The 26,952-nt window shown below is 43.0% G+C and overlaps 1 protein-coding gene across 3 annotated transcripts; it reads left to right on the top strand.

The window, feature by feature from the left end:
* The first annotated feature begins 179 nt into the window (after positions 1-179).
* Positions 180-21,006, top strand: ST3GAL5 (ST3 beta-galactoside alpha-2,3-sialyltransferase 5). 3 transcript variants are annotated; one of them, XM_081947923.1, is made up of 7 exons: positions 180-212; positions 13,641-13,762; positions 14,906-15,020; positions 16,594-16,937; positions 17,789-17,975; positions 19,561-19,719; positions 20,686-21,006. In XM_081947923.1, exons 2-7 carry the CDS (start codon positions 13,653-13,655, stop codon positions 20,947-20,949), a joined length of 1,179 nt encoding a protein of 392 aa, XP_081804049.1. In that variant the 5' UTR covers positions 180-212; positions 13,641-13,652; the 3' UTR covers positions 20,950-21,006. The 3 variants fall into 3 exon arrangements, with proteins under 3 accessions (XP_081804049.1, XP_081804051.1, XP_081804050.1); XM_081947925.1 differs by lacking the exon at positions 180-212 and adding an exon at positions 6,904-6,949; XM_081947924.1 differs by lacking the exon at positions 180-212 and adding an exon at positions 12,943-12,963.
* The last annotated feature ends 5,946 nt before the right edge of the window (positions 21,007-26,952 follow it).

The raw sequence follows: 26,952 nt of genomic DNA, 5'->3' as shown, positions 1-26,952 counted from the left end.
AAGCCAGCCACCGGCCTCTCTCCTCCTCCTCTTTGCTTTTTTGCCTTTTTTCTTTGCTTCTCTAATCTTTCTAAGTCTAGGATCCAGGCGGCCCCGCCCCTTTCTCAGCTGCCCATTGGCCAGAGCCACCCGTCCGTCAAGCTCCAGCGGTGCAGATGCCTTCGCCTGGGACGGAGCCGGTGAGCCTGCAGGCGCCGCGGACTGATGCGCAGGTAGGAGGGGGCGCTCGCTAAGCAACGGGAGGGAGCAACGGCCCAGTTTTGCAAAATTGCGGGGTGGGTGGGGTGGGAACCCTGGGACGGGTCCCTCACCCCGGCTGCAAAAGTCTTGCGCGGTGCAAAAACCCAACGGCGCCTTGGGCTAAGCGTTGCAAAAAGGGAAATTTGCATTTTTGCAAACATCAAAAACATGGTTTTTTTTTGGGGGGGGGTTCTTTGGGTGTGTGTGTGTTGTAGAATGGGGGAGGGGGGCATTGCCCTCTTGTCACTGCTTTGGAAGAAGGCTGGGGTTCCGGGGATGCGTTGGTTGGGGAGGGTGGGGGGGGGACAGGAGGGTTTTTGCGAAGCGCGGTTGTCTGGATGGTCAGGAAGGCTTTGTAAGGAAGAGAACGTTCCCCCCCCCCCAGGGAGCTAGAAAAACTAAGCGATTAATTAAAATTTTAAAATGAATTTTAATTTTCTAGCCCCTTGGGTAAAAAAACAAAAACAAACTTGTCTCCCTCTGAAACCTTCCTGGTCATCCAGAAAATTAAAATGGATTTTAAAGTTGAGTTCCTTGAAAGGGCTGGGGAGAAGCTGGAAAGAGTGGAAACATTTTATTTATTAGTGATTGTGGCAAACTGGAAGTTGCGGTGGCAAAAGTGTTAGGAGCACACACACACACACACTTTCCCCACAATAGTCCTTGGGCTTAGTAACTAATTGGCAGCTGCTGATGTACTTGATGCCTCTGAGTCTCTGAGAAACTCATTTGTAGGAAGTCTTGACTTTTGACCCAAGGTGGCAGATGAGTATGGAATGTATTTAGAATAAAATAGAATTCTTTATTGGCCAAGTGTGATTGTACACACAAGGAATTTGTCTTTGGTGCATATGCTCTCAGTGTACCTAAAAAGACAAGATACATTCATCAAGAATCATAAAGTACATCACTTAATGATAGTCATAGGGTACAAGTAAGCAATCAAATCAGAATAGAACAGAACAGAACAGAACAGAATTCTTTATTGGCCAAATGTGATTGGACACACAAGGGATTTGTCTTTGGTGCTTAAGCTTTCAGTGTACATGAAAGGACAAGATTGATTCATCAAGAATCCTAAGGTACAACACTTAATGATAGTCCTAGGGTACAAATAAGCAATCAGGAAACAATCAATATCAATATAAATCCTAAGGATACAAGCCACAAAGTTACAGTCCTGCAGTCATAAGTGGGAGGAGATGGGTGATAGGAACGATGAGAAGACTAATAGTAATAGTAATGCAGCCTTAGTGAATGGTTTGACAGTGGTGAAGGAATCAGTTGTTTAGCAGAGGGATGGCGTTCGGAGAAAATCTGTCCTTGTGTCTAATTGTTCTGGTGTGCAGTGCTCTACAGCATCATTTTAAGGGTAGAAGTTGAAACAATTTATGTCCAGGATGTGGGGTGTGTGGATATTTTCACTGCCCTCTTTTTGACTCATGCAGTGTGCAGGTCCTCAATGGAAGGCAGGTTGGCTGTAATTAGTTTTTTCTGCAGTTCTGATTATCCTTTGAAGTCCGTGTCTGTCTTGTTGGGTTGCAGAGCCAAACCAGACAGTTATGGAGGTGCAGATAACAGACTCAATCATTCCTCTGTGGAACAGAATCAGCAGCTCCTTGGGCAGTTGGAACTTCCATTTATCACAAGAAAAAAAATGCAGAATACAAACTTCAGATTTTTACAGAGTCATTCAGGTTTCATGAAGACATTAATTTCTCTTCCACCACGCCATGAAATTGCAATAATAACTTCAAAATGCTTGGGGACACCCCAAACCTTTCTGCCATTTTGTGCATCACTGTATTATTTTGTGTGCTACTATATTATTTTTGTAATAGATTCAGTCAAAATGTGCAATCGTGCATGGCGAGGGCATTTGGTTTTTCAAAAATCTACAATTCCGCTTACCTTTTATGAACTTCATTCTAATGTTGTAAACTAGGTTTTAATTTATTTTGGGGAAATAAGTATTATTAAAAGTAGTTTTTTTTAAAAAATATAGATAACAGTCATCTATCTTGTCTGTTGTGACTCAGAACTGGGTTCTTTTTGGCTACTTTAAAGTAGGTGGTAGGAATATTGGCAGTAGCTGAATTCAACTCTGAGGGAGTTTGATAAAAAGCAACCATATTTTGATGAGTGGATAGAGAGTTTGACTAACAGAATAAGAGTTGGAAGGGACCTTGGAGGTCTTCTAGTCCAACCCCTTGTTTGTGTAGGAGATCTTGTACCATTTCAGAAAAGAGGCAGTCCAATCTCTTCTTAAAAACACACATTGTTGGAGCATTTACAATTTCTGGAGGAAAGTTGTTCCATTGGTTAATTGTTTTAAGTGTCAAGAGTTTTTTTCTTCTTATTTTTAGGTTGTTTCCTTTTCTTGATTGGTTTCCATCTGTTGCTTCTTGTCCTTCTTTCAGGTTCTTTAGCAAATAAGATGATCCCCACATCTTTATAGCAACCCCTGAGATATTGGAACACTGCTATCCAGAAGTGGGATCCTACCAGTTTAACAACTGGTTCACTGAGAACATACTTTGCACATGCAGCTCTCTTTGCTCAGTCCAAACTGGTAAAATCCCACCCCTGATGCTATCATGTCACCCCTATATACATGAAGATACAGATATATATATATACTTACTGCATTAGAAATTATATAATTTAGATTAACCACCTAATTTTTAAGAATGTAAAAGGGTCCTGAGACCATTATTAGTTGTATTTATTTAGTAGCTTTGCTCTAGAATCAATCTCTCTCTCTCTCTCTTCTCTCTCTCTCTCTCTCCCTCCTTCCTCTACATTTTCTGCTCATCTTTTATCTTAGAATAACAGAGTTGGAAGGGATCTTGGAGGTCTTCTAGTCCAACCCCTGTTCAAGCAGGAGACCGTATACCATTTCAGACAAATGGCTGTCCCTCCCATCCATCCATCCATCCATCCATCCATCCATCCATCCATCCATCCATCCATCCATCCATTCTATTCCTTAACCACCCATCCTCCTCAGATAATAAGGTTCCATGGCTAAATTACAGATTGTTTTCAACTTATAGTGACCGAAGTTACAAACTTTTTGGCCTAAGCCTGGGAAGACTCTACAAGTAGTCCTTGACTTATGACTGCAACTGAGCCCAAAATTTCTGTGGCTAGGCAAGATATTCAGTGAATTTTGTCCCGTTTTATGACCTTCCTTGCCACAGCTGTTAAGTGAATCACAGTTATTAAGTTAGCAACAGGGTCGATAAGCGAATCTGGCTCCCTCCCCCTTTGAATTTGCTTGTCTGAAAGTCGCCAAAGGAGATCGCGTGACCTCGGAACATTGCAACCGTCATAAATACGAGACAGTGGCCAAGCAGTTGAATTTTGATCACCTGACCATGGGATGTTAACGTGGTCACAAGTGTAAAAAACAGACTGTTGTAAATTGAGGATTACCTATATAACTTGAATGTCTGGAGCCAAAAGCTATCAAATAAAACAATGTCTTCCTTGCTAGAAAAAGGTAATTTTCTCCATGTCGGTATTTACTTATTTTGTCATATTCATCATATAATGTCTATTGGCAGTTTGTGACCCTTTTAGCACTGTATGCAACAAAATTTCATTTTAAATGTGTGCCCATTAGTGTACATTCAAAGTGACGAGAAAGCTGTTATTCTATTCCATTTTCTATTCCTTTTTTTTAAAAAACAAAATTTTATTGGTTTTTAAGAAAAATAGACAAGGAAAGGGGTAGTGGAATAAGTTACAAATTTTGGCAGTTACAATATGCAGGAGGTGGTCCCTCCCCCCGTACTCATACATTTCATTTATTAATACATTAGATTATTACAAGTCAATGGTATTCTGTCAGCATATAAACTTTTATCTTCAAATAATTTCAATCACTTTACATCAAACAGATTTTCTTGTTCATTTTTGTGATCTGAGTTTTCTCGATGTTGCCCCTTCTCCCCCCCGCCAGCAGAGTTCCGGCCCCTCCCGTTTCCTGTGTGTCTGGTGTAGTATCATCAGGTTTATCTAGGAGGGCTTTATTTTTTTCCATAAAGGCCTGAGCCTCTATGGTTGTGTTGATTCTAACTCTTGTGTCCTCCCAGAAAATTAGCATACCTTCAGGCATCAGCCATCTGAACCACACCCCTTTCTGGTATAATTTCTTCGCTAATAACGAATAGTTTTTTCTTCTCTCTCTCACTTTCTTAGGGATCTGTTTCAGAATGGTTACTTCTCTATCCTGGTATTTTAATGCTTGCCCCCTTTGTGCACTCAGAATCTCATCTCTTGTAGCCTTTCTAAGGAATTTAATGTGTACCTCCCTTGGAACATTATGTGTTCTAGCGTATGCTGAGTTTACTCTATAAACCAGGTCCATGTCCCACCCCATCTGTTGTTTGTCTTTTTTAATATATTCAGCCAAAAGGTTTATCATAATGTCCCTTAAATCTTCATCATCTGCCTCGATCACATTTTGAAACCTAAGGAAAAAGGACATTCTTTCAAATTCCATTTTAATCTGGTGGTTCTCTAACTCTTTGTTCCCTTTCTGCACCCCCCCTACCTCCCTCCTCATCTCAGCCGTCTCTTCCTCCAAAAGATCCAGTCTCTGTGAGTTATTAATCTCCCGGTCTTGGTTCTCTTTAAGCTGCTCATTCATCTCCTTAAATTGATTTTTTAAGTCCTCCTGTCCCTTTAAGATCTGTTGAAACATCTGCTGGAAGTCCACCTCAGAAGGCTTGGGTTGAAGCAAGGAGGTTAAAGTCTGTTGTCCGCTGGGGCTGGACGCTGAGGATGTCGGGGCGAAGACTGCAAAACCCGGCTTCCCCGGGGGTGGTCTTTTGGGTGGCATTACAATGAGCAAAGAGATAACAATGTCAATACAGAGAGGAAACAATTAGGGAGGAGAACCGCCGAGGAGGTTACGAGGCACAGAGTCCAAGCAGATAGGAACTTTTTCTATATTCAGCTCCTGGCAATAAAGTAATAAAGTCCTTTGTTCCAGGCCCAGAGTCCAATGTAACAAGAGATATATCTGAGTGCCACGGAGGCAAAGACAAAATGCCTGAAGTTTCTATGGGTGGAGTCACGTTTCAGTGTCCATGAAGACAACGGAAGTGTGCCATCTTGCCCTGCCAGCTCCGGGATCAGAAGGCAAAATCCAAAAGTTTTCAAAGTTTTCAGATCATCACCTCATTTACACAAATGCAGTCCAAAGTCTGCCTTTGCTATGAGCGTGATTTCGTTGCATGGCTCCCCCCCCCACCTCCTCCTCTGGGGGCAGAGAGCAAAACCATTTAAAGCCACTTGTCCAAGGGGGGGGGGGGAAATCCCCCTCCCTCCAGTCACTCTTCTCCAAAACAGGTTGAAAGTCAGTTTTAAAAAGCCGGCAGTTTTTTTTCCCCTTTCAGCCAGGTAAGGGAACGGGGGAAAGTTTCCACCTCACCACACAGCAGCTGCGTCCTTCAAATCTTGCTTTCTTCCAGCTGCCTCATCCCGAAGACGCCGCGGCGCCTCCCCTCTTGCCGCCCGGTGCCTAGAGCGATGCGGGGAGCCCCCCCGGCCGCCACCGACACGGCGGATTCCCCGCTACGCCACCCCCTCAGCAGGAGCCCCTCCAGGGTGACCTGTGCCCCCCGGATCAGTGGGGAGCCCACCAGGAGTGCGCGGGGTGAGCAATTCCTGCCCGTCGGGATCTGCAACCAGAACCGGAAGTCCTCCATTTTCTATTCCTAATGGAAAAATGTGCTTGAGGATATTATTACTATCCTGAGGTTTTTCTGTTAAATAGGCTGGTCTTGCAAGATCCCAGCTCTCGTCAGTCACCAAAGTTGGTCTTTGCTGCTGGTCAGGTTGGACGGATGTTCGAAGGTGCCATCCTGGTTTGTTGGGAGTTTTTTTAAAGTTATTTTTATGAGCTCTTGTCTCTGTAGTAGAGAACAGAAGATTTATCCTTCGCAATCAGAGCGGAGTGTAATAAAAATGAAATCTCTTCAGAAAAAAAATGACCAGTGACAGGAGGAAATATATCAGAGGTGGGTTGCTACCGGTTTGCACCGGTTTGGCCGAACCGGTAGTGGTCACTTGGCCTGGGTCACAGAACCGGCAGCAACCCAGGCTGGCCATGCCCACGAACCGGTTGCCCGGTTCCACATGACTGTCATAAATATGAGTCAGTTGTCAAGCATGCGAATGCCCATCACTTGAGCATGGGGATGCCATCATGGCCGTAAGTGCGAACCATGGTCATAAGTCACCTTTTTCAGTGCCGTTTTAATTCTGAATGGTCAGTAAATGAACGGTTGTAAGTCAAGGACTTCCCGTATTTGTAGTCTTTGCATTTTGTTATTTTTCTCCAGTTCTCTTCTGCTCCATTTTGTGGCTCCAGGTATGGCCACATCCACTCTCCAGAAGGTTTTTTTTTTGTCTTTCTTATCGACAATTGTTATGTCTGGGATGTTGTGTGACAGATGCCTGTCTGTTTGAGTTCTGAAGTCCCAGAGCAATTTAGCTTCTTCGTTTTCTATGACTTTCTCGACTCTCAGGCTCCCCTCAGGGCTGTGTGCTCAGCCCCTACCTGTACTCGCTGTATACACATGACTGCATATCCTCTGATCCATCCAACATCACGATAAAGTTTGCAGATGACACAACGGTGCTGGGTCTCATAACTGGAGGGGACGAATCAGCCTACAGGGAAGAAGTCCAGAAGGTATCCGCATGGTACTCAAGAAACAAACTTTCATCTAAATACTAGTAAGACAAAGGAGATGGTGCTAAGTTTCCAGAAGCACAGAGAGGAACCTGCCCCACTGTATATCGAGGGGGGCTGTGGGGAGAGAGTTTCCTCTTTTAAATTCTCGGGAGTGCTTATTAGTTAAGATCTCACCTGGAAAAACAAGACGTCTCTGGTGATTGGAAAGGCCCAACAGAGACTTCATTTCCTTAGAGTCCTGCAAAAAAATCAGGTGGAACAATGGCTGATGACCTCTTTCTACGGTCCACCATAGAAAGTGTCCTCACATATTGTATTACAGTATGGTACGCTGGTTTGACAGCTGCGGACAGGAAGGCACTACAGAGAGTGATCAATTCGGCACAAGAAACCATTGGTTGCCCTCTGACACCACTGGATGACATCGCCAGGTCTCGCTGCTTTAGCAGAGTAAGGAAGATACTCAGAGAGGATTCACACCCTGGCCAGTGTCTCTTTGCACTTCTACCAACAGGCAGGAAGCATCAAAGCATAGCCATCCGAACAAAGAGGTTTAAAGATAGTTTCTATCCTTGGGCTGTGAGATTTTAAATACAACCACAACCACAGGTTTTTTTTTCTTTTTCTTTCTTTTTTCGTTTCTGTTATAATTGTTAAAAACAATTTCGCTGTATTTAAGTACAATAACAATAAAGATTATTCTTATACTTATACTTTACGGTCCCACCAATTCTTGTTTGCAGGCAAAGGATATTTCTTGCAGTTCATCCAATGTATTTATTATTATTATTATCTCTTTTATTCATTAAACATGAAACTCAGTCAACTGAACATTGAAAAATGTATCACAAATACCATTGACTGGTGCTAATGGTTGATATGGGTTGCTCCCAGCGTCTTGGATATTGACCAAATATCTTCTTAAAATATATGATCTTCTTAGTAGCGAACTGTTTTTTGCAGTTTCTGCTGGTGTTATTTCAGGAAGCTGCAATTTCTTCATGTGTTTTATAAAATTCTTGGACATGGTGCCAAGGGAAGTATGCAGTGGAGTACCCCAAGGCTCTGTTTTAGGCCCAGTACTCTTCAACATCTTCATCAATGATTTGGATGAGGGAATAAATGGGGAACTCATCAAATTTGCAGATGATACCAAGCTGGCAGGAATAGCCAACACTCCAGAAGACAGGCTTAAGATACAGAAGGATCTTGACAAACTTGAACATTGGGCACTATCTAATAAAATGAAATTCAATGGTGAAAAGAGTAAGGTTCTACATTTAGGCAACAAAAACGGAATGCACAGGTACAGTATAGGTGATACCTTACTCAGTAGTAGTAACTGTGAAAGGGATCTTGGAGTCCTAGTGGACAACCATTTAAATATGAGCCAGCCGTGTGCAGCAGCTGCCAAAAAAGCCAACACAGTTCTAGGCTGCATCAACAGAGGGATAGAATCAAGATCACGTGAAGTGTTAATACCACTTTATAATGCCTTGGTAAGGCCACACTTGGAATACTGCATTCAGTTCTGGTCGCCACGATGTAAAAAAGATGTGGAGACTCTAGAAAGAGTGCAGAGAAGAGCAACAAAGATGATTAGGGGACTGGAGACTAAAACATATGAAGAACGGTTGCAGGAACTGGGTATGTTTAGCTTAAGAGAAAGAAGGACTAGGGGAGACATGATAGCAGACTTCCAATATCTCAGAGGTTGCCACAAAGAAGAGGGAGTCAAACTATTCTCCAAGGCACCTGAGGGTAGAACAAGAAGCAATGGGTGGAAACTAATCAAGGAGAGAAGCAACTTAGAACTGAGGAGAAATTTCCTGACAGTTAGAACAATTAATCAGTGGAACAGCTTGCCTCCAGAAGTTGTGAATGCCCCAACACTGGAAGTCTTTAAGAAGATGTTGGATAGCTATTTGTCTGAAACGGTATAGGGTTTCCTGCCTAGGCAGGGGGTTGGACTAGAAGGTCCCTTCCAACTCTACTATTCTATTGTATTGTAAGTGTCTCGATGACAATGGGTATCACAGTTACATGTTTCATGCATAATTGCGTAGATTCTATGGCCAGGTTCTGGTATTTCGTGATTTTTCCCCCAGTTCTTTTTCTTTGACTCTGCCGTCTCCTGGTACTGCGATAAATTGTACGTTTCAGTTTTTGACAACCGTGATATCTGGCGTGTTGTGCTCTAAATGACGATCCGTTTGTAATCGAAAGTTCCACAAGATCTTCACCTTCTCATTTTCAATAACTTTTTCCACTTTGTGCTTCTATGACTTTCTGAATACAGGTAAATCATATTTTTTACATAATGACCAGTGAATTAATTTAGCAATTCGGTCATCTCTGGCTTTGTAATCATTTTGTGCAATTTTGCTGCACTCACATATTAACTGTAAAACAGTTTCAGTTGTCACTGGATTTTTGTATCTTCATTCTCATGGCATTAGTTTGCAGTGCTTGTTCTTCAGGATATTTCATCCAATGTATTGTTATTATTATTATTATTATTAAATTTATTTGTTGCCCATCTCACGGTTCGAGGCGATCCTGAGCTGGCTTAAAATGCAATAAAATACAAATACAATAGCAGAGTTGGAAGGGACCTTGGAGGTCTTCTAGTCCAACCCCCTGCCTAGGCAGGAAACCCTATACCGTTTCAGACAAATGGCTATGCAACATCTTCTTAAAGACTTCCAGTGTTGGGGCATTCACAACTTCTGGAGGCAACTTCTGTCCCACTAGTTAATTGTTCTAACTGTCAGGAAATTTCTTCTCAGTTCTAAGTTGTTTCTCTCATTGATTAGTTTCCACCCATTGGTGTGGGAACAAGGTCGCCATGGTATATGTGCAGATCAGTTTTCCTGATTGGAACACATATATGGAATTTGGGACTGGAATAAATTGAGTAGTAAATGCGGGTTGAGATGGATGCCCACTGGGAGGTCCCAAATTAGAAAGCTGTGCTTGCAAAGCTAAAGTAATATCGAAACCATCTTAACAGGGACTTTCAAACTGAGGAAGTAACAGCTTGCAATGTGGAAAATGTAGCTGCACTGTGTATATTTCTGCATATCCTGTTCCAACCACATAACCATGAACTGTGATGTTTTAATGCCTTGCCACACCTACACAGGAAACTATTGTGTACGATTCGCGGAACCCTGCCCTCTTTTTTACCCTAATGAAAAGAGCTCCCCGAGACTGCTCGGGGCGACGATTTCATCCCGAACGATGTCAGAGCCTTCTTTTCATGTGTCTCGCCCCCGGTATGAGAGGCAGCCTCAAACCGGGCCAAAATTCCCTCAGGTTGCCACTGCTAGTGGGGCCCCATGGGATCGCCGCACATTGGTTCTTGTTCTACCCTCAGGTGCCTTGGAGAATAGTTTGACTCCCTCTTCTTTGTGGCTTTAACTTAACTTTAACTTTTATTTGATTTCTAGACCACCCCTCTCCCAGAAGGGACTCGGGGCGGTGTACAGTCATATTAAAAACAGTAAATATACATAATATAGATATAAAATAAATATAGATGTGGCTGGAGGAGGTAGCAATAGTTTACTGTACAATAGTTAAAGTTAGATTTAAAAAATTATAAAAATTTAAAAATACATTAAAAAACACCCCTAAAAACTATCCCAGGGTAAAATATTTGCCAGGAGGTATAAATGGGACTATAAATGGGCCAGGCCAGCTAATTGGAACAGGTGAGTCTTAAGTTTTTGTCGGAAGGAGCGGAGGTCGGTAGTAGTTCTGGCAACTCCTGAGATATTGGAAGATTGCTATCATGTCTCCCCTAGTCCTTCTTTTCATTAAACTAGACATGCCCAGTTCCTGCAACCGTTCTTCATATGTTTTAGTCTCCAGTCCCCTAATCCTCTTTTTTGCTCTTCTCTGCACTCTTTCTAGAGTCTCCACATCTTTTCTACATCGTGGTGACCAAAACTGAATGTCGTATTCCAAGTGTGGCCTTACCAAAGCATTATAAAGTGGTATTAACCCTTCACGTGATCTTGATTCTATCCCTCTGTTGATGCAGCCTAGAACTGTGTTGGCTTTTTTGGCAGCTGCTGCACACGGCTGGCTCCTATTTAAATGGTTGTCCACTAGGACTCCAAGATCCCTTTCACAGTTACTACTGTTGAGCAAGGTATCACCTATACTGTACCTGTGCATTCCGTTTTTGTTGCCTAAATGTAGAACCTTACTCTTTTCACCATTGAATTTCATTTTATTAGATAGTGCCCAATGTCCAAGTTTGTCAAGATCCTTCTGTATCTTAAGCCTATCTTCTGGAGTGTTGGCTATTCCTGCCAGCTTGGTGTCATCTGCAAATTTGATGAGTTCCCCATTTATTCCCTCATCCAAATCATTGATGAAGATGTTGAAGAGTACTGGGCCTAAAACAGAGCCTTGGGGTACTCCACTGCATACTTCCCTCCATGGAGATGCAGTTCCATTGAGGACTACACGTTGAGTGCGGTTGGTCAGCCAGTTATGAATCCATCTGGTGGTGATGCTGTCTAACCCACATTCTTCTACTTTATCTAGTAGTAGGTTATGGTCTACCTTATCAAAAGCCTTACTGAAGTCCAAGTAAACTATATCGACGGCATTCCTCTGGTCCACTAATTTTGTCACTTTGTCAAAGAATGCAATAAGATTAGTCTGGCATGATCTCTTTTTGACAAACCCATGTTGGCTTTTGGCTATTACTTTGTTTGCTTCTAGGTGTTTGCTAATTCGTTGCTTATGTGAAATGTGCAAAAACATACCAGTTTAAGAACTTAAGTTACAGGCTTGAATTTGAACACGTATGACTTGGGGAGAAGATTTTATATGTTTAAATGTTGCTGATCTGGTAGACTTTAATCCAAGTTGCATCTGTGCTACTCTGTTCTGAAGCAGCTGACTTAACTTGAGACACACAGACATGGGCTCATTTTGGTGTTAAATGTTTTTGGGATTAAAAAAGAATATGACTAGGACTTCTGTTTTTTATCTGAATACAAAAAAGCCGTTTCTCAGGAGACGTGCTAGTAATTCACATGCTCAGTTTCTTTTTTTGTGCCCGTGGCTACAGAATAAAAGGAACCCTGTTGTTGACTGTTGCATAAAAGGCAGGGCAAAAAAAATGAATTTCACCTTATTTTTCTGTGGAATCTATAGCACAATAACAGAATAGCAGAGTCTGAAAGGGACCTTAGAGGTCTTCTAGTCCAACCCCCCCTATCAAGCAGGGTTTGGCAGATTATGTCCCTTAAAGTAAGGAATAATACGATTCTTTTACAGGCTGACTTACAACCTCAATCGAGCTCAACATGTCTGTTGTTAAGTGAAACAATTTGTGAAGTGAGTTTTGCCCCGTTTTATTCTTCCCATGGTTGTCTAGTTTTGTATCGAAACTTGACTTGGTACTCGTGAATCAATTAGGGCATTTTTAGGAAACCTTACACAATGCAATCAATCACTGAAGTTGGCAGCACGGTTGTTAAGTGAGTCTGGCTTCCCCGTTGACTTCGGTTGCCAGGAGGTCGCCAAAGGGGACAACCATCGCAAACATGAGTCAGTTGCCGAGCATCTGCAGTTGGATCACATGATTGTGAGGATGCCAGCAATGGTCGTAAGTGTGAAAAACGATCGTGTCCCTTTTTTTCAATCCCACTGGTAACTGAACGGTCACTAAATGAACTGTTGTAAGTCGAGGACTACCTGTATATGTTTCTGAGTTGGCCAGCATGCTTTGATCCTATGCCAGGGATCAGAAGGCAAGGTGTGCTCTTAAATCTGCTGTACACGGAAGTAGAACGTTTGGGTTTTATGTGTTGTGTGGGGGATCTACTTTCCTGGTGAATCTTTGTGTCTTAATGGCCGTGGGAATGTGGTTTATATAAACCTGGAACGCGTTTCTCTTCTGTTCTAGGTTGGGCCTGCTTCCTTCTTCCCCCCGTCGTTACTTTTGCTCATAGACAGGACCGCTGATCGACAGATCCTTAATTCAGGTCAGGCGTTCGATTAGGGAAATTTAGCCTAAATAGTTTGAGAGCTAGGGACGTGTTCAGATCTCACGAATTGGGCAAGCTGAATAAAAATCCCTGTTCTGCTTACTCTAAGGATACTACTTTGACTTCGTTTAGTGACTGTCCAAAGTTAGAGCAACCCTGAGAAAAGGAGCGTACGATGGTTTTTCACACCTATGACCGTTGCAGCATTTCCCACGATCACGTGATCAAAATTCAAAAGGCTTGGCAACTGGCATGTACTTACGACGGTTGCAGTGTCCCGGGGTCACGTGATCCCCCTTTGCGACCTTCTGACAAGCAAAGTCAAGGGGGAAACCAGATTCACTTAACGACGGTGTTACTAATTCAAAAACTGCAGCGATTCCCTTAAGAACCGTGTGAAGAAACGCCGTAAAATGGGGCAAAACTCCCTTAACAAATGTCTTGTTTAGCAACAGAAACTTTGGTCTGGGGGAAGCTGAAAAGGTCGTAAGTGTGAAGAATGGTCGTAAGTCACTTCTGTGCCTGTTGTAACCTCGGACAGTCGCTGAACGAATGGTTGCAAGTCGGGGGCTAAGGAATGCCTCCGCGTTGCATTGTTTATTCTCTGGGCCTGGGGTTCCTGTGGAAATGCTAAATAGAAATCATTTTAAGAGAAAACTCTTGTTCTTTGCCAGCAATGCTGAGGGATGAAACGGCTTTTCCCCCAGAAAGGAGCTGCTGGTTTTTTGGACCATGTTCAACGTTGTTTACGCAAGAAGATGAAAAGGCCAGCCGGGTGTTTGAAAAGCAGTTTCAAGTAAGTCCCTCTGTCCGTGAGGATGAAAGTCCCTCTTTCCCTTTGGAATGCCTGATTTAAAATTAATTCTTTTTATAAAACTGGGCTTGAGCCAAAACGTTCAAAAAGGGCCAGAATATAAGCCCTCTTACTTCATTCTCAAATTTTAGAAGGCAGCGACTTAAAAAACACTAAAATTCCGATTGTTGCAGATAATTTCTGACCACTTTACTGACTTATTTGCTTTTTTTCCTGCCTTTATTATTGCTTATTAATAACTCGAGGCGGCAAACATATCTAACCCAGGTAGTCCTCGACTTACGACCACAATGGAGCCCAGAATTTATCAGAAATGAGTTAAGTGAGTTTTGCCCCGTTTTGCGACCTTTCTTGCTGTGGTTATTAAGTGAATTACGGCCGTTGTTAAGTTAGTCGCACGGTTGTGAAGTGCATCCAGTTTCCCCATTGACTTTGCGTGTCAGACGGTCGTAAAAGGAGGATCATGTGACCCCGTTACACTGCAACCGCCGTAAGTACATGCCAGTTGCCAAGTGTTTGAATTTTGATCACATGACTTTCGGGATGTGGCAACAGTCAAGTGTGAAAAGCTGTCATGAAGTCACTTTTTTTGGTGCCGTTGTAACTTCAAACTGTCACTAAACAAACTGCTGTAAGTCGAGAACTACCTGTACCCAGTCCTCCTCCTGTTTTCCGCATAATAGCAACCCTGGGAGGTGGGTTGGGCAGAGAGAGAGTGATTGGCCCAAAGTCATGCGGTTGGTTTTCCATGCCTAAGAGGGAAACTACAATTCCCAGTCTCCTGGCCCAAAGTCCCACAGCTGGCTTTCGTGGCTAAGGCGGGACTAGAACTCCCAGTCTCCTGGTGATTGGCCCATGTCTCATTGATGGGACTTTGCTCCCAACCTCTTGAATGGACTAGGACCCTTGGGGACTTCCGGAGTATCTAGTCTGAGACCCCTTCGGTGTTGTTATTCTGGTTGGATTCATCTTTATGTAGAAACGTCACCTGCCTTTTCGATCCCGCTCCCTTCGAGTCCGCTGGGCTAAGTGCAGGAATGCAGGTGGGTGGGCATCCCGCATTTTAGGGGGCAGATTTTGGAATGTGACACACCCACAAACCCCTCGTCTTTTTTCACCCTTTAGGTGTATTGTGATAGCTGTGATTGCAGTTTGCTTTATTTACCTGGTCAAAACAATGTACAATGCCACAACATGTGAAACGAGAATGATTCACAAGGTCAACCCTGATCACGCCAAGGTCAGTTCACTGTTTTAATAAGGAGTGACAGAATAGTAGTAAGCAGGGGGGGCAGAAAGGGCTTATGAAACCTTCCTTCCTTCCTTCCTTCCTTCCTTCCTTCCTTCCTTCCTTCCTTCCTTCCTTCCTTCCTTCCTTCCTTCCTTCCTTTCTCTTTCTTTATTTGTCTCTCTTTGTTTTTCTCTCTCTCTCTCTCCCTTCCTTCCTTCCTTCCTTCCTTCCTTCCTTCCTTCCTTCCTTCCTTCCTTCCTTCCTTCCTTCCTTCCCTCCCTCCCTCCCTCCCTCCCTCCCTCCCTCCTCCTCCTCCTCCTCTTAACAATTGTCCTTCTTAGCAACATACATTTTCTGCCCAATTGTAGTCAAAGGTTCAGGACTACCTATATGTGCTAACAATTTCTATGACAACAAATATATGTAGTCATTTCTGATTTTTCATGGTATTTTGGTTAACAGTTGGAGGGGGAATCTATCAATGGATGGCATATCAGTGAGTAAATGTGTAGGAGATATATGGATGTTTTTAAAAAAAGTATTACTGCATATTCTTGCAGATAAGCCCATCCGGAGATAAGCAAAACCAAATTACTCAGTTAATATTCATGAGTAGTATTTACGGTAGTATGAAATCCTTAGATACCTCTTTTTCCCTTTAATTTTGTTTTCTTCTGGAATTATTATTTTTGTTTCATTTGTCTTTCTGAAAAGAGATAAATGACTTAAACCTTTTATTTACTGTCGGTTGAAATATCCTCAAATTTCCTTCTCTGCCCTTGCCAAATTGCAATTGGAGGAATTGCTTTATAAAATGTTGCCTTTAAAATAAATAAATAAATAAATGTTGGCACTCACAAGTAAAGAATTTTTGAACCAATAAACTGGAGTGTAATTCTGGAGAATCCCAATGTTTTATTTTTACGGAAGGTTTATTTTTTGGAAGAGGTGTGTGTGGAGAAGACGTACATTCATTGTGTTAATTCAAAATAGAAAAGAGAATAAAGGTTCTTTTAAAATGATGAGGGAACTGAGGATGGGTACTCTATAGACCCAACAGCAAAAAATGACAAAAGGAGTTACAAGATACCAGAGGAGAAGCAGGACAGATTCACCAAAAAGTTAATAAGAATTGAAATTCTAAAAAGGGCGAGAGACGATGGATAGAGATAGAATACTCTTTTAATATGGTGGTTATTTCAGTAAGTGTTAGAAAGGTGAAGTAGAAAGTAGAAATTGGGTAAATAATATTATGTATACCGAAACATAATAGAACATATTACGATTACTATGTATACACAAATGTTAGAAGTTGAAAAAGTATGATTATGTATATCTAAATGGGAATATCACTATCAGAAGCATATGCAAAATATATTGATCCAGGTAATACACTCTTCACTAAGCACTTACAGAGGTTAAAGGAAAAATTGCAAATAAAATTATATATTTAAAAATTGCATTCAGGATTGGACATAGATGAAAAGAATTGCATGGCACCTCGCTAGGTTGTGTCCACTGCACATTCTTATCACACACGCACAAAATATTCATAACCAGCTGGTATGTTTTGCTGTTCTAGAGAGCTCAGAAATACGCCCAGGGGATTTCGCAAGTTGAGTGTCGCCCATCTTTTGTGAAGACCAAGTTGAATGAGATGTTTCCACACGAATACAACCCAGATCTGCTTCCCTTTTTAACGAAAGAGATCGACGCTCAATCCAATCTCTTTAAATATCCGCCCCCTTTCGGGGCTCGCAATTTTTTGGAGAAGCTTCGAGACTTGGTCCAACTTCTACCTGAATATGATCTACCGGCGGAGCTGAAGTCAAAGCAGTGTAAACGTTGCGTCGTTGTGGGAAGCAGCAATGTATTACACGGGTTGAAGCTGGGCTCCGCCCTGAACCACTTCGACATTGTCATAAGGTAGGTCTTCGATTTTTGTCTACGGTCACAAATGGAAAGAGTGTCTGCTAACAGCGCCAGGGCTCCAAATAGCATCCAAAAGTAAATCAGAGTCCAAGGGAAAGCATTCCTCAAAGTTCCAGTTGATGAAGAGAGCCATGGTGGCACATCTGGGAAAACCCGAATCTGAAAGCTTCCCAGTTTTCCCCACCCAGATGAAAGATCTTGCCCCCACACCCACACGTCCATCCCATGGTCCAATTTCCCACTGCCACAAAGACAGATTCCTCCTATTCAGTTCCGGTCAGGTGCAGAGACAAAGGATGACCTTGGCTTTCTAGAAAGAATGTTGTTATGGCTACATATCCTCTAACTCTGTAGAATCCCCCCTCCCATTTTCCCACAGTAGAAAATGCATAGTAGAATAATAGAAAGTACGGCAGGCCAAAGATCCACAAGAAAAGATGGCTGCAGGCCTGACAAACAAAGGAGAGAGTTGGAAGATACCTTGGAGGTCTTCTAGTCCAACCCCCTACTCAAGGCAGGAGACCCTAGACCAGTGACAGCGAACCTTTTACACTGAAAGGTGCACACAAACACGCATGAGCAGGCGTACACGAATGCACGAATGAGTGGAGAGGCGTGAACATGCGCATGCTCAACAGAGACACGCCGGCGAGAGGCAGCGTGTCAAATGGTAAGATAAAGGATAACTCTTATCCTGCTTGAGCAGGGGATTGGACTAGAAGACCTCTAAGGTCCCTTCCAACTCTCTTATCCTGCATGAAAGTCTCATGCAATTTTTCTCAGCCCTGGCGCTCCCACCTATCAGAGTTCTACGTTCAGTTGCCTTGTGCATTTTGTGTTTTCAGGTTAAACAATGCACCCGTTCGGGGATACACAAATGATGTCGGCAACAAAACAACAATACGAATCAGCTATCCTGAAGGAGCGCCTTCATCTCAAGACGAATATTTTCCAAATAGCTTGTTTGTGGCAATATTATTTAAAAGTGTTGATTTTGCGTGGGTAAAAGCAATGGTGAAAAAGGAAACATTAGTAAGTAATTATATTAAACATTGCATTTGTGTGAAATAGGTGACACCAGAATTCTACTGTTTGCGTGTTTAACACAGCAAGTTTCCGTTTGGGATTTTCTCCCCCTGGCTGGCCGCTGTTAGTTTTGCCTAAAATTTTTGGCTTTGGTGGAAGTAATATGCCTAATGTAGTATTACTGTATAAGTTATATTGATGTGACTATTCAATACATTGCTGTTGCCATTCAATGCATTGGCACCCCTTAAGTGCCAAGCCACTCTGAAAGGGTTTACAGTCAAAAATTAGAAATAAACCAAAACTCAATCCAACAGAAACCAATATAACCATAAGAAACGTACTGAATTCCAATTGAGTACAGATGTTTTGGAAAAAACACATTTCTCCTTAGGGTGTGTATGCATTCATAGGCACACAATCCCAATTTTTATGTTAGTTTTTTCTCCTGTTGTATATTGATTTTTAATTTGATTTTTGTGACACACTTTCTCGTTTAAATATGCCCAACAGGTTGCTTAATTCAGTGCCTCCACTGTGGGGTGGGTGAGGTGGGAAGGTGCCTCAAAACACCCTCTCGTTTTAACTTGACTGCTCCTGTTAGTTAGTTAGTTAGTTAGTTAGTTAGTTAGTCAGTCAGTCCTTCTTTCCATCTCTGGCTGGAGATACCAACTTTAGCCATTTTGAAAAAGGTTTGCGGTGGCATTTCATTTTAGGGCACCTAGTCACCCCTGGCAAAGAATTAGGGATTACAAATAAGCTTCGCTTAATGACGCCCAGGTTTAGTGACTACTTAAAGTTACGGTGATGCCGAAAAGTCGCTTTGTGAACAATCCTCAGTTTGTGACTGATGCAGCTTCCCACGGTCACACTTCCCAGCGAGCTTCTCAAGAGCCAGAGTTAAAATTGCAGCGCTGGTTCCCATGATGTCTTGCTTAACGACTTGTGTGACTCGCTTAACGACCTCAGGGGAAGTAACAACATAACTCCAGCGGGGTCCTGGGGTGTTTGGATTAGTGACCGTGTCACTTAGTGGTTGAGTTAGCCTCAGTAGTGGCCTCTAAGTGGGACTACTGAGTATTAATTTTTTCCCTCCTGTAGTCCTCCACTTACAACAGTTCAGTTAGTGACCAACCAAAATTACAGCAGCACTGGAAAAAAAAGGAACGTATGGCCGTTTTTCACGTGAGCATTTCAGAATTTCTGTGGTCACGTGATCAAAATTCAGAGGCTTGGCAACTGGCATGTACTTACGACGGTTGCAGTGTCCTGGGATCACATGATCCCCTTTTACGACCTTCCGACCAGCCCAAGACAAGGGGAAGTCAGATTCACTTAACAACCTAGTTGCTAACTGAAGAAGTGCTATGATTCGCTTAAAAACCGTGGCAAGAAAAGTCATAAAACAGAGCAAAATCCACTTCACCGATGTCTCACTTAGCAACAGAAATGTTGGGCTCAATTGTGGCCGTAAGTTGAGGACTAACCTGTAATTAAATTCTTCATGGGAGTAATTGCCCCACATTAGGTTGGATTTGAAACCTTGTGGTAATTTGTGTGCCTTGTGTGTCTTTGTTGTGTTGTTGTGCAGCCGCTCTGGATGCACCTCTTCTTTTGGAAGAAGGTGGTGATGAAAATACCCATCGACCCCAGGAGGTTCCGGATCTTGAACCCGATCCTCGTAAAGGAGACAGCGCTGGACATCCTGCAGTACCCAGAACCTCAAGCCAGGCTCTTCTCCTGGGATCAGGTCAGTGTACACAATTGAGCCCAGAATCATTTATTTCCTTCCTTCTTTCTTTCTTTCCTTCCTACTTTCCTTCTTCCTTCCTTCCCTTTCTCTTTCCTTCCATCTTGATCTTTCTTTCTCTTTCCTTCCTTCCTACTTTCTTCCTTCCTTCCCTTTCTCTTTCCTTCCATCTTGATCCTTCCTTCTCTTTCCTTTCTTCTTTCCTTCCCTCCTTCTTTCCTTCTTCCTTCCCTTTCTCTTTCCTTCCATCTTGATCTTTCTTTCTCTTTTCTTTTTTCTCTTTCTTTCTTTCTTTCTTTCTTTCTTTCTTTCTTTCTTTCTTTCTTTCTTTCCTTCCTTCCTTCCTTCCTTCCTTCCTTCCTTCCTTCCTTCCTTCCTTTTTTCCCTCTTAACTTATCTTGCCTCCCTCCCTCCCTCCCTCACACGGTGCTAGAATACAGTATTTCATGCCAATTCTGCTGATTGTCACCAGTTCAAAATTGACCATCCTTCCGAGGTGGGTAAAATGGGGACCCAGATTGTTGGGGGCAAGAGGCTGACTCCATAAACCGCTTAGAGAGGACTGTGAAGTCCTTTGAAGCAGTATATGAGTATAATGCTATTGCTATTGCCCTTCCTTCCTTCCTTCCTTCCTTCCTTCCTTCCTTCCTTCCTTCCTTCCTTCCTTCCTTCCTTCCTTCCTTCCATCCATCCATCCATCCATCCATCCATCCATCCATCCATCCATGGTTAGAATGCAGTATCACATGCTTAGTCAGCCCACAGTCAGGAGTTTGATGCTGACTAGCTGAAGGTGGACTCAGCCTCCCGTCCTTCCGAGGTGGGTCAAATGAGGACCCAGATTGTTTGGGGGGGGGGGCAACATGCCACCTCTGAAAACCGCTTAGGGGGGGCTGTAGAAGGACCGTGAAGCGGGATATAAGTCCTTGCAAAGGGAATACATCTCTTCCTCTGCTTCCCCTCTAGAACATACCCACGATCGGCCTGATAGCCACGGTTCTAGCGACCCATTTATGCGACGAAGTGAGCTTAGCCGGGTTTGGCTACGACCTGCGTCATCCCGAGGCGCCTCTGCATTACTACGACAGCCTGTGCATGAGGGCCATGAATTGGCAAATCATGCACAACGTCACCCAGGAGACGCAATTCCTCCAAAAGCTGGTCAGAGAAGGCGCCGTGAGCGATCTCAGCGGAGGAATCTACTGCAACTTCTGTGAGAAACCGGGCTAAGCGGTGGGATCAGAGACCGACTTTCGCGTGTTCCTGCAAGCTTCCCTAGGGATGGGGGGGGGGGGGAGCCACAGCCGTATTCCACGCAGATCACGCAAGACAACTCCTGCACGAAGTGGACAATAACGTTCCCAAGTTCAGTGTAGATTTAATATTTGGCAGAGGTTTCTGAACATGCTTGGACTTTGCTTCCCAACAGTGGTGCAATTCAGCCGGTTCTATCCAGTTCGGATGAATCGGTGGTAGGGGGCGGGAGCCTCTGCCCACCCACCCGGACCTCATTACAGCCCACGTTTGACACTTCGTGCATGCCTGCGTGGAGGTACAATACAATGCAATACAATAGCAGAGTTGGAAGGGACCTTGGAGGTCTTCTAGTCCAACCCCCTGCCTAGGCAGGAAACCCTACATCACTTCAGACAATTGGCTATCCAACATCTTCTTAAAGACTTCCAGTGTTGGGGCATTCACAACTTCTGGAGGCAACTTCTGTTCCACTGGTTAATTGTTCTAACTGTCAGGAGTTTCTCCTCAGTTCTAAGTTGCTTCTCTCCTTGGTTAGTTTCCACCCATTGCTTCTCGTTCTACCCTCAGGTGCCTTGGAGAATAGTTTGACTCCCTCTTCTTTGTGGCAGCCCCTGAGATATTGGGAGACTGCTATCATGTCTCCCCTGGTCCTTCTGTTCATTAAACATTAGACATATCCATTTTTTGCAACCGTTCTTCATATGTTTTAGCTTCACCTTTGCGAACCGTTAGCGAAGGTGAGTTGATTTCACCCCTGCTTCACAGCTAACTCGTATCGGTCATTGTAACACACAGCACTTCTGAATATTTTTATATGGACACATGGCGAATGAATTATGAGCGGTTCTTGACTTACGACCAAATTAGGGCCAGAATTTCCACTACTAAGTGAGGCAGTTATTAAGTGCCTTGAGCCTGATTTTATTAGCCTTTTGTTCTCCAATGGACGTTAAGTGAATCAGGGCAATTGTTTAAACGAACTCAGCTTCCCCCCCATTGACTTTCATTGTCGGAAAGTGATATCTCCATCCAGTGGCGGGTTCTGCATTCCGTTCCAACTGGTGCGGTTGGAACGGCCCCGGAGTCACCCACTTGCGTGCAGTGCGCACATGCGTTGTAGCATCAAATGAGGCTTCCGCAATCCTCTGCGACACTCCAGCTGCTCGGTGGAGCATTGCACAGGTGCCGTACATGTCAGGGGAAAAACACCCTGTAGAAAATGAGGTCTATGGACCGAGGCTGATTCCCTTCCGCATATCTTTTGAGATATTAAGAAAATAAATAAAAGTCTTTGACAAGTGTTCTAATTAACAAACAAACTTTAATAAAAGTAAATAAAAGTAAAATAAACTAATTGTTACATTTTGATAATGAAAGCTCCGTCTGCCAGCTCTGCTTGGCAGCCGGACAAAAAAATTTTTTTGGAATGTGTAACGCATGCGCAATAAATCACTTTCAGATAAGAACTTTTATGACCTGCGCAATAACTCTTTCTTAGTTTAACTCTTGAGTGTCAATTCATTCAGTTCAGGCCTAGCAAACTTTTTAACATCGTGACACCCCTTCTTTTGCTAGTCTGGGCTGACGTCATCAAATCATCAATTAAGGCACATCTTCTTTTGCAGATACTCGTGTTGATTTGCGGCAAGTGGTTTGTTAAGCATGTCTGCGATCTGATCATGTGTAGAAACATATTGCAATTTAACAAAACCTTGCTTAACTAATTGCTTTGTGTTTTGATAACGAATGTCAATGTGTCTGGACCTAGAACCTGTAAAATGTGACTCAGAAATATAAACCACAGATACATTATCTTCCATCACGGTGATTGGTCGAATCGGACGTGTCCAGATATCTGTGATCAAAGCATCAAACCACGTTAGAGAATTACAAGCATCTGAAACACAAGCATATTCAGCTTCAGTAGATGAACATGAAACAAAACTCTGTTTTCTCACTTGCCAGTAAACAGGACAACCATTTAGGAACATCATGTAACCAGAAGTGCTTTTGCGTGACTTCTTGTCGCTCGCCCAGTCGGAATCAGCAAAACAAATCAACTTTGGTTGATCAGCGTGTGTTGGTTCTAGCAATAACTTCATGTGTTTAGTGTGTTTTAGGTATTTCAATAACTTCTTAATGCATGACCAATGAAATTGTGTTGCCTTACCTACGTGTCGTGATAAAAGATTAACACTAAGTGCGATGTCAGGTCTGGTCCAACTACTAATGTATAATAGTGAACCAATGACTGAACGATAAAGTGTTTGATCCTCTAACTCAGGACTTGGTTCATGTGTTAAGTTGTGAAAATCTGTTTGCATGGGTGTCTTTGTTGTGCTAGCATCTTTCATGTTGCAATGATGTAGAATGTGGTCAGTTTTCTCTTCTTGTGAAAGACTAAACCCCTTCTGTGTCTTTTCAATTTGAACACCTAAATAAGTGCTAATGTGTCCTAAAGATTTTAGTGTGAAGTATCTCTGCAAACTTTTAGCAAAAATCTCACTCATTTTCTTATTTGGACCAATATAAACAATATCATCAACATAAACAAGAATTATCTCATATGCATTGTTAGATCTTTTTGTGAACACGCATTCATCAGTTTCGGACTTAATAAAGCCCATTGAATTTAGTTTGTCAGTAAGACATAAATACCACATTAAACCTGACTGTTTCAGACCATAAAGACTTTTGTTCAGGAACCAGGTATCCCCTTCTTGCTTTCGGAATCCTGGAGGGCTTCTCACGTAGATCTCTTCATCTAGGTCTGCATGTAGATAAGCTGTGTCCACATCAAATTGAAAAACTTCTAAACCAAGAATAGTTGCAGTGGTTAAGGCAATTTTTACACTTTCAGTTCTGACTGTTGGTGAGTAAGTGTTTGTGTAGTCCTCAGGATAACGTTGAGCGAAACCCTGAGCTACAAGTCTGGCTTTGTATAAAGACTCACCATTTGGTTTCTTCTTGATTCTGTAGACCCATCGGGTGCCAATGACTTTCTTGTTTGCTGGAGGTTTTGCAGGTGTGAATACATTAAGTTTCTTTAAACTGTCCATTTCATCCTGCATTGCATCATACCATTTGTCTTGCTCTGAATCAGGAAGCTGTTTGATTTGTGTGAATGTCTCTGGAGGAAGAGTAACGTTGCAAATCAAAGGTAATGGTGATTTTGTCAGTTGCCATGAATAACGTTGTGGAGGGATTCCTTTTGTGGCCCTCTTGGAGCGTCTAGGAGCAACAGACCAGTCTTCTTCTTCTTCTTCATCATCATCATCCTCGTCCTCACGTTCGTCGCTAGCATCAGCATCTGCGGCTTGCGAAGACGGAACATCAGTTTGTGAAGAACTGGTAGAAGGAATATCTGCCTGCGAATTGCCATCAGGCTGCGTGGCATCTGGAACACCATCTCTAGGAAAATAAACTTCAGGATCATTGGAATGAATCCTGGACCAGTCAATGTCTTCCTCAAAATTAGCAGATTGTGAAGTGACAATCACATGTTTAGTATCAATGAATTTGAACCATTTCGAATTATCATCAATACCCATAAATCTTAGTCTCTTTGCTACTGTACCTCCCTTTCTTCTTTGACTTAAGGGAGTGTTCACCATAGCATATGAACCAAAAATATGGAGGTTCTTGAGATCGGGCTTGTAGCCATACAGCATGTAGAAAGGAGTTTGATTGATTACACTGCTCCAAGTACGGTTGACAATGTAATTTGCATATTTGATTGCTTCACCCCAGTATGCGTTACTGAGATTGGCATCTTCTAGAAGACAACACATCATGGTTTGTAGAACCCCTTGTCTTCTTTCTACGACTCCGTTATGAGCCGGTGTATATGGAGCAGATGTCTGATGAAGAATTCCATTCTTACGCATCCAGTCCTGGAAACGCTGAGACATGAATTCTGCACCACGGTCACTCTGGATTCTGGCGATGCGAACTTGGTATTGTGTAGAAACAAACGCTGCAAAGTCTTTAAAGATCTGAAAGGTCTCAGATTTCTCTCTCATAGGATATACAAATCCATATCTAGAATGATTATCTACAATTGTTAAAAAATACTTTCTGCCACCAAGTGTTGGTGGGAAAGGACCCACTATGTCAGTGTGTACCAAATCAAAAATGCGTGTTGACAGGCGTGTAGCGTGTTTGGGAATTGCAGCCGCCTTGGATTTAGCCTTTTTGCAAACGGCACAATCCAAAAACACCTTACACCCCTTTAGATCCAAACCTTTTGCGAACTCCGGCATCTTTCTAAGAACACGGAAACTGGCATGTCCCAATCTTCTGTGCCACTTGTGAATACACCTGGAATGAAAAGGTTTACCAGTTAGTGAATTCTCAACATTAACAGTTTCATGAGGACCCTCAGGCTTGCTCTGAGCAACCTGTTTCTGTTTTCTCTGTTTGTTGGCTTTAGGAGCCTTTGGCACAGTAATGTTTTCTCTCTCTGGGACAACTCTCTCTGGGTCTGCGTTGTGCCTTTTTGGAGTTTGCATACTTGCCTGTGCTTGCCCTTTAGGCTTTGGCTTTAAGTAATAAACACCACCAATCAGCATGGTTTCAGCAACAATATCACCATCTTTAACTAAGTAACTTGCTTTTTCGAGGTGGTGAACCTGGAACTTTAAATCTCTAGACAAGTGACTTTGACTAAGCAAATTACTGGTTGCTGAAGGTATGTAATAAACATCAGGGATGTGTGTATCGAGCTCTTCAATGTAAACAGTTCCTTTTCCCATGACCTTGCAAGTGTGGTTGGTGAAGGAATACAGTTCTCGATACTCGGGCTCTGGTTCGCCCATCTCTGTGAAAAGTTCCCTTCTGTGGGTAACGTGCACAGCTGCTCCACTATCTAAAGTCCACAAAAGACGTCTGTCGAACTTTGGATCAGGTTGTGGAACGTTGGTTATGGCCAGTGTCACAAGTGGAGCTTGTGAATCACGCCTTGGACCACGACGACCTTGTCTTCCGCCTCTACCTCTGCCTCTGGAATCTGTTCCTCTGGGCTGGTACGTGGCGGGAGCTGGAACTCGTTGGGGACAATCCCGGGTGTCATGTCCCACACGGTTGCAGGTGTAGCATTTTGGCATCCTTGGAGCGTAGCCTCTTCCTCGGAAGGGACGTCTGGCTGGAGCCTTCGACGCTGGAGGTCGTTGCAGATGTGGTGTAGCTAACCTGATAGCTTCGTCTTCCACTAAAAGTCTGCAAACGTGGTTAACTGTGCGTTGAGCAATAGGCACGTAGTTAATCTTTGCAACAGCATCTTTCCATTCATAATTCAATGAGTTAATGATGATGCTAATCATTTGGATATCATCGATTACATGGCCATTTTGTCTCAATTCACTTCTCATTCTTTTCAGTTTGGTCAAATGTCCACCAATTCGTTCACCAGGTTTCAACTTCGAACCATGGAACTCAGACATGAGCAAACATGAAGATTCAATTGAAACAGGCCTGTAGCAATCTTCCAAAATAGCCCAAATTTCTTGGGCAGTTGCATCAGGTGGAAAGATACCCTGGATCTCAATTTCCATTGACATGAGCAAAGTCGTGATTGCTCTATTTTCCAAGTCTCTTATCGCAGGTGTCCACGGTGGAGGAGGAGGATTAAAAATCATGCAATGTGTGCCTTCTCTTCGAAGCAAGAGCGCAATTTCACTGACCCAGGCTTTATAATTCTCTCCTGACTCCTTTAATTTGGACTCACCAGTCAAGGGGGTGACTGTGAATACCTGCTGAGGAATGTGCATCAGAACAATTTGTTGTTCTGGTTGAACCAGGGGATGCTGGGGTTGCATCATTGGCCTTTGCGTGGCAACATCAAATTGGCTTCCTCGAATTCGCCTTTGGCTTTGCCTTTTTCCATCTAGGGAGGATTCAGCACCGCCAGGGGGTATTGAAGACTTAACCTTTGGGGGCAAAGTTTTGGCTTCTAAAGGGCTCATAGCCAGATCTCTA

The sequence above is a fragment of the Natrix helvetica genome, assembly GCF_964273705.1.
Source record: "Natrix helvetica genome assembly, chromosome: 3".
NCBI classification, from domain to species: Eukaryota; Metazoa; Chordata; class Lepidosauria; order Squamata; family Natricidae; genus Natrix; species Natrix helvetica.
This window is presented reverse-complemented; position numbering and strand designations above follow the sequence as displayed.

What these genes read in the sequence shown, in the direction of transcription:
- ST3GAL5 (XM_081947923.1), top strand. Translation starts at nt 13,653, where the DNA reads ATGAAACGGCTTTTCCCCCAGAAAGGAGCTGCTGGTTTTTTGGACCAT. An exon ending in TGGTGAAAAAGGAAACATTA is followed by an intron (nt 17,976 to 19,560) that starts GTAAGTAATTAT and finishes GTTGTTGTGCAG; the next exon opens with CCGCTCTGGATGCACCTCTT. An exon ending in GGCTCTTCTCCTGGGATCAG is followed by an intron (nt 19,720 to 20,685) that starts GTCAGTGTACAC and finishes CTTCCCCTCTAG; the next exon opens with AACATACCCACGATCGGCCT.